Here is a 15,924-nt window from a genome sequence, read left to right as displayed (position 1 = left end):
ATCTCGTAATTTTATAAGGGTTTACAACAGATCAAGGTTAATTCAATCCATGTAAAACAGAAATAAGAGAAATAAAGGACGATATGTATATTAAAACAATACTGGGAAAGTTACTGTGAAAAACAATAAGAAACCTCTAATTCAGGTTCATGGAGAAAGTTCTGCTGGAGAATCCAAAGGAAGCATCGCACCAAGTCGTCATCTTGTTGGAGACGATGTGGGGGACTGGAAGCAAATCACCATTTATATATTTTGGTCTTAAACTTTAATTATTCCGTTTCCAAGGGTTTAAGTGATGTTACAGATTTACATACTATCAGAAATAGAGGCTGTTCTCCAGTTTTGCATGACTGTTGTCATTTCAACTTTTAACTTTTTAACTTTTTGTTCTCTCTCTTTTTTTTCTTCATAGTAGGTACACCTGGTCTGGCGTTCTGTTAGCTGTGACATCATCCAGGGAAGACAGATCATCCGCTATTAGCATCTAATGTAGAACAAATTACTGGATCAATGTGTTCTTCTGTGCTTTTTTGTCTGTCTTGTTGTGTTGTTGTTTTGTCTCTGCTCTGTCTTCTCTAACTCCCAGTCGGTTGAGGCAGATGACCGTTCATACTGAGCCCGGTTCTGCTAGAGGTTTTTCCTTCCCGTTAATGGGGAGTTTTTTGATTGATATTGTCTATGACATTTTCAAAATGGCGAGCATCACACGTATTAGAATGTCACAGAGAATATTTACAGATCGGTGGCAAAGATGGATGGTGGAAATAACATCTGTAAGAGCAGATTTTGTTTCAAAGATCTTTATTTGTTACCTGACTCCGCCAGATGGATTTGCTCCGCATATCCATCTGGAAACCTTCCGTTGAAGTAATTTTGGGAAGGGGCGAAAATACTGGTTAGCTGATTGGCCTATGTTGGTGATAGACAAGCCAAATAAACCAATCAGATTCGTCGTCACTCGTAACAGAGCGACGACGAAAACACAACCACAAGCCAAGCTACTCTTGCTGCTGCAGGTAAAGGCTCGTTAGCTCAGCAAAGAAATATTCTGTAATTCCGATAAAACTTGCTCGATAGCCACGCTAACGCTAGTTTCATCGGCTGAAGCCGCCATGTTCTTTAGACTGAACTGTCGCTTCTCGTTGCGTCACACCTCAACCCGCCTCAAAGCCAACGCTGATTGGACGTTCGTTTGGTGAACGGCTCCAAATTTTCTTTAACGGAGAGTAGCCAGACTGATCTGCGAGTGAAACCTTGAAAGCTCGCGAGATCAGGATGGTCTCACGAGGCTACTTTATTTGGCCAAGTCCTGTGCAAATTCTCAGCTATCCGGGTCATAGCAACAACAAACAGGCTAAAATCGGAGGAAACCGGACTTTCGTTCAGTTCTTTCTGAAAACGTTTCAACACCTATCCAGGAGTCTTTGTCAGTTCTGGTGGCTCACACTTGAGCAACCTGCAGTTGGTGCGCTGCTGTGTTAAAGGACATGGAGGCCCATCCTCCTAAGCGCATTCACTGTACTGGGTAGTTAAAAGCTATCTCTCTTTGCGAGTACTTGATAACCTGAATCATGACGATGATGTACGTCAGCAGTCTCGTCGTTTCTGGCCAATCTAACAATAAACTACCCCCAAAAAGGTAAGATCAAGTTTTGATGTCCAAACACTAGCAGGAGGATGACTGAAACCATTTCTATAATGTGAAGATGGTTTGAAGTCATCTTTTTAGAGATTTACAACAAAGGATTCTAGGCTTAAGGGGCGAAATGGCCCTTAAGTCATTACTGTTTAAAATATAAAACACATTTCCTTTATAAAATAAGAGGTACAGAGGGGTTTGAAATGTCAAATGTCATGTGTAAAAAGTAGGTATGATACCTATCTTGAGACCATTGTTTTCAGTGTCGTGGTTATTCAAACTAACTCCTACCATTTTTAACAAACAAGTTTTGTTTTAACAGCACACAGTACCTTCACCTGCACATGAACCTCAAAATGTTTTCTGTTCCTAGCGCCCAGTGACGTCTCCCCGCTGGGTTTTAGTAAAAGGCCGGCAGTTAGTTCTCTTGAACGGTTAACGTTTGTAAATGTGACCCCTTCAACGTATTTCATCAATGACAAAATGTATTTATATCATAGACAAGTAGTGGAAGGAAAGGGAAAGATGCTTTGGAAATATTTCACCAATAAAAATCCGACCAGCTTCCCAGTCCCTGCTAAGAAAGCCATGTTTTGCCATGTTGATGGTGTGTTCAGGGTGATGTGCAGTATTTGTTGTCTTCCACACGTTTTGCATCTAGATTTGTGGAGTGTATGGCAAATAGTAGTCCTGTCAACGGATTCTCCCTCTTGACTTGCAGCTCCTAAAGCTCTATTTTGGGCTATTACATAAATTCCCGATAAAGTACACGGACATTTGGAAATCTAAGAAAAGTACTAATACTTTAGGAAGGCACTACATTAGAAACATAAGTCCCAAAGCTTCCTCAAAAAGGAAATACTCTACATTTAGTTCAAGAAAAAGGCAATAATGTCTAGTTTTAGGGTGCATCACATTTATCTCATCTCAGCAAAATGTTCCCACCCTGTCAAAAATATTTATGAGTTTAATTTTAATGTTTATTGCTTCCCACACCCTTCCCAGTGGTCCCAGTGAACAGCTGAATACATTTGTTTGTCATATCTTGCACTCTCATATGAACCGAATAAAGCCTATTGACAGCTTTGAGCTTGAGGCTGCTTGTTCTGCCTCGCTCGAGCCGTCAGGCATCAGGCCGCTGTCATGCTCTCGCCTAAACACGGCAATTATTGCAAACACTGGTGACATGGAGTTGACAGCTACACACAGGCAGAGAATGAATGCTAATGGAATGCTGTCATTATTTACAGGACTGGGATGCGGCCCAAGCGTTATCAGCCAACAGCGACTTAGTTTGTTTGGTACATAATAGATGTGCTATGTTTTACACGCCACTGCTCATTTTCCCCAGACCCGCAAGCCACGTCTCAGTCTTAAGATAACTGGCAATTTATGATTCTACTCTTTCATTTAATGACCCAGAGGGGAGAGTTTTCAAGCCACAGCATGGCCCAGCATAACAGGCACACACATTTGGGCATGCACAAATGTGCCCACGCACATAAGAGCCATTCCTCTAATATCATTAGCCTGGGACCACAGATAAATATAAGAGCTCATAATATTTATAGACGGACACTAAGTCACAAGTCAGCACAGGGAATAATGAGTATAGCAATTACTGAGGAATTACATGACCTTTTATACTGTAAACAGCAGGTTTAAAATTCAGTCCATACAGATTTATGGTTTTCCTTTGCATAATGCATCTTAATTCTTCTTTGAATGAAAATATCAAATCAAGAAGAGGAGTAAAGTAAAGTAAGCAGGAAAAACAAATGAATGAAGAAGGGAAGGGTCACAGATACAACTTTTAACTGCGCCTCACAGCCTTGGGCTTAATGACGTGGCATGTGTTGCCAAATTAATTCAGAGTGTAATTTAATGTTAATTAATAAACTTTGTGGTTTAATCTTTCAACACGGCAACACCCATCTGAAATCCATACGGCGTTTTTGTTTTGTTTTTCAGCGGTTTGCAACTTGTGGAATGCTGGAGAACATTTAACGATAGGCGACTGATTCGAACAGCTTGAAACCTGCACACCACAAGAATGGCCGACCAGCGGCTATGTCAATAGGGTGGTGAAAAAAAAAAAAAAACCCAAAGTATAATAATTACAACATTTTGATTTAGTGTTGAGGAAGGAAGTCAGGAGTGTGCCTCAAGCTAAAGTGTCTCTCAGAAGTGTTTACTTTTTGAATTTTTCACATTTTACAATTCTATAAGCCAAAAACTTTTATGTTTTTATTGGCTTTTAGGTGACAGTGCATTTACGTGTAAGGTGGAAGAAAAAGGATACATGATTTTATTTTAGTTTGCAAAATTAAAGCTGAAAGTTTGGTTTGAATATGTATTTAACACTCCTCTGTATGGGCATGAAGAGAAATAATTAGAAAAGAAGCTAAGCGTTCCCATAGGAAGGGCTGAAGAGATCCACAGCTTAAGTGTGTGAATCTGTCAAAAAGTCAGACATTAAAATAAAAATTTAACTTTGTCCCTATTGCTCACCCCTGTGACAACACCTCACCAGCTGTGAAATGCTGTGGGGATTTTTTCTTCCATTGGGGACTGGATAGCTGGTCAGAGCTGATGCTAATACAGATGGAGCTAAATACAGAACAATACTGAAAGAAAAGACTTGAGATGTTCTCTAAACATACAGTCAGAGCTACTGTACAATGGTTTAGATCAAAAGATGATTAAAATGGTGCAACTAAAGTCACGACTTAAATCCTAATGAACGAAACACCTAATGGGGCTTTTCTAATCATCTGTCGAATCATAGACAATGTGTGCAACACAGTGGTCTGTCATCAGAATAATGAAACATCATAAAAGGTGTGCCACAGGGTCCCATTTTAGGTCCAACTATGTTTTCAATTTATGTAAATGACGTCATTAAAAAATATTATGGGTTGTACACATTTTTATCCTGATGAAACTGTAGTTTACTGCCTTGCAAAAATGGTTACTGCTGTGGTTGGGTGTCTGCAGTCTGCGTTTGACACTATTCATCTAACTTGCTTCATCTGAGACTAGCCCTAAATGCTGTTAAAACAAAACTCAGGCTGTTTGCCAACCAGAAGAACGTTCCACAAGTTCTTCCACTGAAAGAAACACTGAAAGAAACACTAACAGGTACACCAACAGAGTATGTTGAAACATAACAGTACCTGAGCATCAAAATTAACAATAAGCTGTCCTTTCAATCACATATTGGAAATGTTGTAACGAAAGTGAAGATAAAACAATTTTTTTCTTTAGAAATACGTAGATATTTCAGTGCAGGAAGCATCTTGTAATGAATGAATATATGAATACACAAGCCACCTTTCTGCATGTGTTGGATGCTGTCTAACATGGAGCATTACGGTTCATAACAAGGCATCTTTAATTTGTATTCTTGGGTTAACTAGCCATCATTATCAATCCGTAGACACAATCATTGGTACATGTTCATCTATAAAGCTGTCCTTGGACTGTCACCGCCTTACCTATCCTCATACCTGTCCAGGCACAAACTTGCTGTGCTTCAGTGCTCCATTAGTACGGAACTTGGAGAAAAAAAGCATTTTTATACTCTTGTCAACATGGACCATTCTACAACAGGATCTGAAACTATGCACTGTAAAATAAATCTGCTGTTTTTACTGAAAAACTTTGGCAGCTGTGGTTACCAGAAATTTTCAGCAAAAATATAAGAAAAGTTAAAGAACCACCTGTATATTCTACGTGATAAAACTGATTGACAGCTTGTTATCTCTATATTTTTAAATGTATATTTAACAGCTATTTTTTTATAATATTTCTTAAGGATTTCTTGAGGCACTAGTGGCCATTTTTATTGAAGGTAGACTGACAGGAGGAGGTGCTGAGAGAGAGGAGGAAGATGAAGGATCGCAGGCTTGAATTGAACCTGGGTCAGGCGAGCGAAGGACTGAGGTCTCTGTACATGGGCTTTGCTACCTACCAGCGCACCCTAATTGTTACTTTTAAACACATAAACTATGATTATGACCAGTGCTATGACTACACTTTTTTATGTTTTAGCATGCACTCACCCACAAGTGAAAACATGTCTGCAATCATGCTAGCCTTTATCTTCAGATCCAAGGGTGCATCGCTGTAAAAACACATAACGGGCATTAATGTTTTGACTATACATAAACATACATTATTTGAGCCGAACAAGCAAAATATCATAAGACGATTTTCGAATAACTAAATATGTGTGCTGCTTTAACAGTTTTGTGGATAAAGCCATTACAAAGTTATAAACCGTCCTACTGGATATTTAAAATATCTTAATTAAGAGATTCTTCTCAAGTAGCAAGTGAAAGCAGGAAAGAACTGAGTGACTCACCAGGACAGAGAGGGCGAAAGATTCACCTCCAACAACCAGGGCTTAAGGTTGGAGTCGATGAGGACATCAAACCCGTACAGTTCTACAGAATGAAGAACAGACGGCAGAATAAATGAAGCAGAATATTTTTTTTTAAAGCTGATGGGATAAGAAACTCTATAGCAATAAATTATGATAGGGGTACGATACAACTAAGTGTGCATTTTAATCCAGCCAGCCAGTATGTGCTGATGACGAAGATTTAAAAGTCTGAATGCTGTCACTACTCTTCAATAAGGAGTGAAACCTTCAACAACTTGCTGAGGTCAAATCCCGTCCATCTCGATAAATAAAGCAACACGCACTGCTTGACATGTGAGGTTTTGTCCCGAGTGGCAAAACCTTGAGGAATTAGAAAAGGCAGCATATTGTATATACAGTATTTCACTGCAGTAACAGCTAAGCCCTGAGTGACACAATAAAAGCCTTTCACAAAGTGGTCAGGAAGGTCCCAGAGTAATAAAAAGAAGAAAAAAAAAATCATCCATTTCATCCTCATTTTTCTCTCTCGTTTCACCGGCTGATATATGGCTCACTGAAACGGTCGGAGTATATGCGCCATATGAAAGGCCTCACACTGCTCTGGGGAGCGTCACCCAATAAGCCACCGGCCCCAGCAGCAGCGTGCAGGGAAACCACAGTCTTTTACAGGGTTAGGGTAGCGCCCGGCCAAAAAGCCAGAGGAAAAATCCTTCTAATGGCACTTCAAAAGAGCAGACAGTGTTGAGAATAGCCTGGAGGGGGTGGGGTGGGGGGGGGGGGGGGGGGCGTGGGTGTTGGTTTCAAAGCTGCAATAACCAGGACTGTTTGTTCTAGCATCTCAGGTCAATGCCAGTGTTAAGCACACAAAACCCAGCATGACAGCCGGCAATGGCCTCAAATTGCACCTAAAGTGACACTGATTGAATTAAGCAGCTCTACTTTAACCAAATGATGTTTCTATAACATAAAACTCACATGGAGCAAAGTGCCGACTGAGCAGAGAAGAGAAATTATGGGTTGATCAAATAAGAAAAGTGTCCACATTTAAAAGTCAGAACCCAGATATCAACTGAGGAAATTTGGAATTATCGGGTATTGTAGGGAATATTAAGAAATATTTTGGAAAATGCTGATTTTCTTTTTTTGTTATAACTTGGAATTAATCTGTGAATTACATTTATTTGAGAAGAACATGGTTTTTCCCTTAAGCAAACGCTTTAGAATGATATGGACAGAAAATGACAAACCCATTTTTCTATGTAAATGATTTAACTATCTATGTAATTTCCATGTTGTACGCATGGATTGGATCCCAGAATCAAGCTGTACAAGAGTTTTAAAACCACGTCTCTCTGTCCTTTAACATCTCGGCAATAAAAATATACATCAGTTACAGACATAAACGGCAGTGGAAATCTACCCAACAGGCAAAATTATCACTGGCCTGCAGAATTTGGATGCATGGCAATTAATATAGGAATTAACCCAGCAGCATTCACCAACACAAAAACATTCATACACCAAAACACAGATTGTTAGGTAACTTGGGTTTAATGCCTTGCCCAGGGGTACATAAATACATGATGGGGGAGAAAGCTGGAATTGAACCCACAACCTTCCACCGGTGATATAAATACTCTTCCCAGTTGCCTTCGCCATGTGGACTGTATTAAATTAACTTTATATAAAAATTGACAACTTCTTTAAGAGTCAAATGAGGATCTCAAAAACCTAGACTAAAAACACAATTTAGGAACGTTGGTGCCCTCATTTTATTGCAAAACATCCTTTTTTGGCATTTATGCAAAGTTTAAAGAAGCAATAAGCAAAATTATTCTAGACAGAAAAAACAAAAAAAATAGTTTAGTGAAGAACTAAAGGTATTTTTTAAGATGGACTATGGTATGATGTCATACACCATCTCTCTGCAATGTTCTCCAGTCTCTCGTTTACAAAGCCGGGCCGGCCGCGCCCACATGTACGTCCACGCTGCCACTCAGGGCTTAGCACCTCCCTTCCCATAAAATGCCACCACCAGCAGACTGTTCACCAGCAGACAATCAGGGCCCACCATTAACGCAAAACCACAATGGTCCTTGGCGAATTAGTTGTCAGATAAGGAAAGAGACAAAACGAGAATAAACATTGGCCTCGAGTCTCCAAGGTGGAGAGCAATTTGATAGCAGAAGCAGCTCCAATTTGACTAAGAGCTAGATTTTCTCCTCCAGACAAGTGAGTAAAAGCATTAAGTCAAACAGTCTTGTTAGATTTGTGTTGCTACTGTATGTTGATTCAGCTCAATGTAATGCTACAATTGCGGCATGTGGGTTAATGTGGGAGTCTGACCAGCAATGGGTCAGGCGTTACTGTTGTTAGGTGAGTAGCCGGTAGCCCAGCTATCAGAGTTAGCATTGTTTAATGCAGCCCGGCAGACTTGTGAGCTGCCCACCGTGATCCTCGCGTACATTCAAGCCACTCATTTTTTGACAAAAAATGTAAAATTCCAAAGCACAATTGGCCTGGTGCTTAGATTTTGGAGAGAGAGGCGTGGCTCGCTGCACCTCTTGTTTTGGTCTACAGACAGTGCTCAACAGCGCTCCTAGTGGTGACATTTTGCTTATGGCTCCTTTAAATAAACAGGTGAAGTTGTCTAGAGACAAAAAAGGTTATAACATTACCCTTATTTGATTTTTTTTAATGGGTTTCAACCAGTTAGTCAAAAACCAAAATAGTCATGCTTAAAATGTTAAAATCAAGGAATGATGTGACAAATATATTCAAAGCATGTTGAATTAGTAGATCGATCTAAAAACCACTGCATGTATTCAGAATAATTTCCTTTTTTTTTTACATATTTATCAAGATCTGGAGAAAAATTAAAGAAAATTCCAAACTTTCCATGTTTACAAACAGTGGTTTTGGAAAATCATTCTGAAAATGTTTTTATCTAGTTACTATATTTGAACATTTGATTTGCTTTGATTGTATTATATCACATAAACTCAAAAAGATTCTTAGTGATGGAAAGAAAGTAATTTCGCCACCCATCCAGGAGCCAGGGACTGTAATATATCCGCACAAGATGGACAGGACCCCCTGATGTTAAACAGTGCAAAGCTTTGCAGGATTTTATTTTCCACTTGTCAGCTAATCCTGTTCTATCCAATTCCGCACAGAAAAAAAGCGCACACGGATCAAAAAGACATGGAACAGGGAGAGAAAGAGTGTATGTATCATAAAACATTATCCATTAGTGTTGGGGAACAGAGCGCTGGAATAATTGAGGTTTTGAGCCTGCTTTGCCTCATCAGTGGCACAACAACAGCAAGGGGGAAAAAAATGGGGGAGGTGTTGCAACCACCTCACCAGCCTCCGACAAGCAGACTCCATGTGCCACAAATTTTCCCCCAATTAGAAGCAGACGCCGCTGATGCCCCGCGAGCTTGCCGAGCAGCTTAATGTCAGACACGTTTGTTCTGTGGCTCGACCGCTGCCAGGGGAGTGCTTTTAAACGAGCCCACAGACAGCCCACAACAAGCATCATAAGACAAGCAGACGTGAGGCGCTCAAGATCTACATCATACCCCTCAAAGCGGGGTGGGAAGGGGAGAGGACAACTGTGACGGACGACGGAGAGCATTTTCTGTCTTTATTATAGGAGGGGCACTGCTGGAAAAGTTCACCACAAGAGACAAACGCCCAAAAACAATGATCCCTCCACCCAGGCCACTCAGCCTGGTAGCCCACAATAACAAGGGCATCTTTTAAGTTTTCTTCATGGGATGGGACAATTGAATTACTTTCACGTCATTCTGGGGTAAGTCATGGCTGCTAAAATGTCACAGCAGATGTGAAAACACTCTAAAGACAAAACAAAACACACACAAAAAAAAATTACGTTCTAGTTAAGGCTCTTTAGTCTCATTGTTGAGAGCAGGAACTAAACCAGCAGCACCGTCATTGCAAGTGCAACAAACTCTTCACTGATGAGAAGAGCAGGAGCATCTGAAACGGGAGAGTAGCTCGCTGAGGGGAGATCCAACCAATACTCAACACTTAATGAGGTACGTTCGGTGGAACACAGGACCAGTAAGTGGAATGTTTTGTGAGTAATAAAATAGGCCTTTGGCTTGGCTAATCAGATCTTAGTCAAAACATCTCGTAATCAGCATCCCTCAGCGAAAAAGCCTGTCCATTAATCACACAGCAGCGGTTCAGGAGCTGCATGGGTGGCATTTTCTCCCCGCAGAAAGACTCATACACTTCTTACAGCGTTAAAAAAAAAAAACAGTTTTTATTTCATACCACACGAGACATTACTGAGCTATAAAAAGATTTTTTTTTCTTTTTTTTTTTTTATTGCGCGCAAATGTAGATGCACTGTGCAGAAAGGTAGAAATCCCATTGTTTTAAAGCCGTTGATAGACTTTAAACCACAGGGAAGAATTAGAAGTAAATTAGGATTATATTGTTCCAAAGCTTCCCTACAGACATGGCAGAGATTGTATGAAATACAAAACAATTACTACTTTCTACTTTACTATTATAAGCAGCCCAGGAAAAGTAAGATGGGGGTATTGTAGGTTATAGAGACGGAGAACACAGAACAGTTCTTTGAGAAGTGTTATTTAAGACATATTACCATAAACTCCAGGAGCTTAGGCGGACCTATACGAGTGTGACGCTCCTGCTCCACGCGGGTCCGAGCATGCTCCTGTACTTATACTGTACATATATACTCAGACTCAGAGAGGGAGTTTGCATGCAACATGAGCGCACGAAGAGAGACAGATTAACCGAGAGAGGACGAGGGTGGTCCTCTGGAACCGTCAGTGTCTGTCTTTAGAAACTTAATCCTGTAGACACACCATGAATGTCATAATTAACTACCTCGGGGCCATCTTTAGACAACAAAATTACACTTGGTTCAACAGTAAACCGATAGGGCTGAAGTGAGATAATGTACATGTTCACAGCAGACCACATTTTATTACGTGTCTTAAGCAAAAGTGCTGGACTTAATTGCTTTTGTTATAAAAGGTGCAGCACTTTGTAAACATACACCCTTAAGCTTTTTCACATTGTGTCAAGTTACTGCCATTAACCTCAATGTTTTTTTATACAATTGATTGACATAAAGAAGCATATAATTAAAAAAAAAAAAATTGAAGAAAAAAAAAACCACATGGTTTTCAACATCAAAGTGTGAAAAATGTGGCCTCCGTTTGTATTTAGTCCCTCAGAGCCAATACTTTGTAGAACCACCACTAGCAGCAAGTCTTTTGTGGTAGGTTCCTTGCAGCTTTCCACATATAGGTACTGAACGCTTTAAATCACATCAGATAAGTTTATTTATTCAGTGTCAATTTACAACACGTCACTTCAGTTCTCACTCATTTCTCTATTCAAAAGAGCTCAGTTTCAGTCAGACTGAATGAAAAGCATCTGCTACAGTTTAAAACTGGATGTAGGTTTGGACTCTGGCTGCATGGTAATAGGTTAGGCCTTCTGGAAGACGAACCTCTGCCCCAATCTCAAGTCTTTGTAGCCTCTGACAAGTTTTCCTTCCAAGATTCCTCTGCGTTTCCCATTTTACAACGAAGTATGACCAGCTTCCACAGAGAATGATGCCACAAACATGCATAATGGAGGTGATGACGTGCTTAGGGGGATATGTGCAGAATATTTTGAATGTAGACAATCATCAGGCTCCGTTTGAGTTAAAGTGAGAAACTTCAGCTGTTGTGATAGAACCCGGGATTTCTTTATTGATCTCAAAGGGGAGACATTTTGCTTTGAAAGTCATCTCTGGCCACAGATCTCTTTAATGGAGATACATTTTTCCCCATTTTCACTTAACCTACCTGGCTGGTTGAAGTTTGACCAAAACTAACCTTTTTTTTTTTAAGTCCCCTAGAACCTCCCTTTGTTTCTCTCAGGATGTAGTTACAAATGTGTTTCAAAAACATTTGTTAGAAAATGCTTAAAAGGACGTGTATTTATCATTCCTGTATCTGTATAATTACCAGCTCCTCATAGACTTTGATATTTTGTTTGCACTTTTGAGCATAAGTAGCAGAAGAGAAAGTAAAATTAAATAAAACTGAAACTACTAATTTACAAAAAAATAAAAAAGTTATTCAGATTGTTTTGTCCTTATGTGGGGAACTGACAAACAAGATGAGAATAATAGGCTACATTTCCCTGTAAATACCTGCAGGGTCAACATTCACACCTTAATTTAAACAGTTGTCAACACAGCAGTAAGGCCATGGGTGCAGATTGCATCTTCATGCAGGCGACTTTCTGATTGTGAGTCTATGCTGCTACGCACCCAATACAGCCCAAACAACCACCAATCAGGGAGCTATTATGTCTTGGGAAGCCTCTATTTTTCTGGCATCTGAGAGGTGAAACTGAGTGCGAGCTATACGGGAGTAGGGGGTGGGGGAGTTATAAACAAAAAGACACAGTAAGCGAAAGGAAAAAGAGACGGAGAAAGAGACAGTGGTGCTCAGGGGGGAGCCGAGCCAGTGCGCTCGCTTTCAAACCCCCCAAAATCTCAGAAAGTCTGCCAGACTCGGAAAGAGCGCAGACAATTAGTGCCAATACTAACATCGGTAATGGCTCCAAAATGAAGTTCACACGAGCCTGCCGCTGAGCAAGACAAGCCAAGAAAACAGGCAGCCTAAATCAGGCAAAGCTTGAATGGCAAACGAAGAGAGGAAGCAAATTCCTGCTTCAGTCACACAGGTCCTCCACAAGCCGGCGGCCAGTTAGAGAGCAGCCACAGGCAGGAAGGCTGAACTACCTCAGCAAGGACCAGAGGGCAAAAACTATAAAGGTACTGCTGGCTGATCGGAAACGGAGAGGAAATGTGAAGTGTGTACTGTGTACGGCGACCTAAAGGGGTGAAAATAAGTACTGAGCACATCAATGTTTCTTTCAATAAGTATATCTGTAACAGACCTAAGTAACAACATGACATTTACACCAGATGTTGGTAAAATCAAAGTAATCCACAAAATATTTAACGCAAACTAGTTTTTAAATTAAGTTATGTCAAATAAAAGGTATAAAACATGGAATAAGTATTAAAGATGCTCATTGTGTGTATTAAATGCTTACTAGAAAAGGCTTTGTCAGCAATAACTTCATGAATAACTGAATTCTGTCAGTATTTAGGAAGCAAACCTGCCTCCAAATCAGTGCAAACCAATATCAGCTTAAGTCCTAACTGGTGGCTTATAGAAAAGCTTCTCATTGCCAACATATGACGCAAAAAGCATCTTATGATGGGTAAATAAAAATCTTCAAAGATCTTTAAAGCCTCAGTGTTGCAAAACACATAGATGGCATTTGTTGCAGCCGCATTCTAACTTTCTGAACGCTCCAGAGAGAACCAATGGGGAAACTATCCAAAAGTGGGGGAAAATAATAATTTTACTATAACCCAGCCACAACCAGGTAGTCTTCAGGAGATGTCTGACAGAGAAGTCAGAAAATACCAATAGGGAAATACACCGGGCATGTAACGTAAACAGCACGGCTTACGGGCGAGTTTTTAAAGCATAAATTTATACCAGACGATGCAAAGTGCGCTCTACAAGATTCGCGTTTCTGATCTGAAAAGAACTATCACCACATGGAAAGAGCACCTTGGCTTTCCTCGCTCTAGTTGACGAACTGTTGCGAGAAGAAAGGCAGACAGCTGGGCAAAAATCAGTGCATCCCATCAACCAGCAGCGATTAGACCAAAATGTACATGTTTAGAGGACAAATTACATTATTCATAACACCAAGAGCACCATACCAACAACGCAGTTTTGGAGGAGGGAACATCATGGTGTGATTGGTATTAGCAGACTTCACATGATTGAAGGAAGGATCAATGGAGAAATTTACTGACACATATGGATCTGAAAAGGAAATGATGGTGGACATTTAAGCAAAATAATTATCCCATAAATTCCGCCAAAAAAAACTCTCCACTGGTTTAAAAAAAAAAAAGAAATTAAAGCTGCTATAATGGGCCAGTAAATCACCTGATTTGAATCCCACTGAAATACGATGTAAAGAAGTGAAGGTCAGAGTGATTTGAAGAGCTGCCCAGAACATCCAAGAATAAAGGACAGTTTGCTTAGAAGAATGGGAGAGAATCACAGCTGAGCGATACATGCAAAAACCTTCACACAGTTTACTCCCTGAAGGAAGGTTTCCTGTCTCATTCCCCTTTATTACACACAATATATGGTCCTAATTGTGCTGTTTTCTTTCTTTAAGTGGGTCACTGCACTTGTTTACGACATATTACATTTCCTTCATGTCAATACAATAAACAGAATTACTGTGAAAAGCATTGAAAGATTAATTATTTATCTCCCCCACTGTGTGTCGGAGTGTATCTAAACCATTTTCCTTTTTGAAAATGGCACAGACTATATTAAAGACCTGCAATAAAAGCAGATGCTGTCACAGTCATAAGGACACCAGACTGCAGCAGATAGATACAGAATAAAACAACGACAAATACAAAACAATTACCAAAGCAGTTTGCCTTGTGAGGAACAAACATCTTGCAGGCCGTGGCTATCTGCAGCTCGGCGCTAAGCACGGCTTTGATGATGAGGTCCTCCACTTGTCTCATTAACACTAGAACACAATAAATGGAAGCAAATTATCTAAATATGATCAAATAAAACAACATAAATGCAACAACAAACAAAAAAAATCCTTAAAAGAAATATAACTGCCTCACTCACACGTGGTGTCCTTTCCCTCCTGCTTCAAATACCTCAACACTGCGCTCATACTCCATTTGTTCCCATAATCCTCGACTTCAGGGTCATCGCAGCTGAAAGGGAAGAAACGCTCTTCAAAGACCAAAGTTGAGGTGAAGCGATGAGTCAGGGGGGCTTCCCCTAAAAGCAACACACTCGACAGAAATGTGAGGCAGCTTACCTGACATAATCGCTGCTCTTTTTGTTCAAGCTGTAGTTGGTGAGATGCATGAAAGTGTTCTTGATGTTTGTTGAAGCCTGATCGTACTTCACTGTAGCAAACCTGTAGAGAAACACATATATTTTCTTTTTTTTTTTTAAATCAAGTTAAAACTAAATAAAAGAATACCGTTTCTTTTCTACGTTCGTTAGGCTGAAACTTGCCTGAATAATTGGGGCACGTAAGGGAGAAAAGTAGTATCTGATAGAGTTTCAGAGCAGTGGGTGCCACATGTGTTATAATGAAAATTCCTTGGCACGCCACCACGTACCTGAATATCAACACCACCAAAGGAATGTCAGGAGATAAAAGCGGGATTCAGAACTTGGACGTGATTTATTGCTCACAGTTGATAATGAAGCCAGCAAAATAAGAGGGCAGTGGCACGTTGTTTCCAGCATGAGCGCATACTTCTATCGGAGCGAGGCGAGGAGCCAGCTATTCAGTAAATCATCTCCCCTCTCCTGGCCTACCTGGATCGGTTCATTGTGTGTTTATGCTTTGGTTTAGAAAAAGCATTCCCGCCTTCGACAGAGAAAACACAAGAGAATGCTGAGCAGGGATGTTATCCTCTGATGATATCTGAACAATGACCAAAAAAAAAAAAAAAAAAAACATTTGATTAGCACATCCTACAAAGTGAAACAATGGAGTGCTTTGTTTCAACATCGCTGGAGCAGTGTGACACACACGGCAGATGGTTTCTAAAAGCTCGGGCTGCCCTCTGGTGGACAGAGAAAGAACTTCACGGCGATGAAGCTAAGCGGTCAGGACAGAGCTTCGTTTAGAAGAAAGATCAGCTACCTACAGCAGGTAAAACCAAGAGTGAAGCGCGTTTGAACAAACTGGTAGAAACAGGCAGCTTGACATAACAACAACTAAATATGGTAAAACAGGC

The 15,924-nt window shown here is 40.3% G+C and overlaps 1 protein-coding gene across 9 annotated transcripts in view; it reads right to left on the bottom strand.

The window, feature by feature from the left end:
- Positions 1 to 15,924, bottom strand: part of ttll5 (tubulin tyrosine ligase-like family, member 5) — a 77,038-nt gene that overhangs the window by 46,719 nt on the left and 14,395 nt on the right. For all 9 annotated transcript variants that reach the window (XM_036150368.1, XM_036150370.1, XM_036150372.1 and 6 more), the window contains 5 exons: positions 14,988 to 15,089; positions 14,789 to 14,880; positions 14,571 to 14,678; positions 6,006 to 6,087; positions 5,704 to 5,765 (listed from right to left, as the gene is read on the bottom strand). In XM_036150368.1, the coding sequence (XP_036006261.1) occupies positions 5,704 to 5,765; positions 6,006 to 6,087; positions 14,571 to 14,678; positions 14,789 to 14,880; positions 14,988 to 15,089 (446 nt within the window). The remainder of the gene's footprint in view (positions 1 to 5,703; positions 5,766 to 6,005; positions 6,088 to 14,570; positions 14,679 to 14,788; positions 14,881 to 14,987; positions 15,090 to 15,924) is intronic.

The sequence above is a fragment of the Fundulus heteroclitus genome, chromosome 19 (assembly GCF_011125445.2).
Source record: "Fundulus heteroclitus isolate FHET01 chromosome 19, MU-UCD_Fhet_4.1, whole genome shotgun sequence".
Classification (NCBI taxonomy): domain Eukaryota; kingdom Metazoa; phylum Chordata; class Actinopteri; order Cyprinodontiformes; family Fundulidae; genus Fundulus; species Fundulus heteroclitus.
Note: the sequence above shows the minus strand (reverse complement) of the source record. Positions and strands in the feature narration are given on the sequence as shown.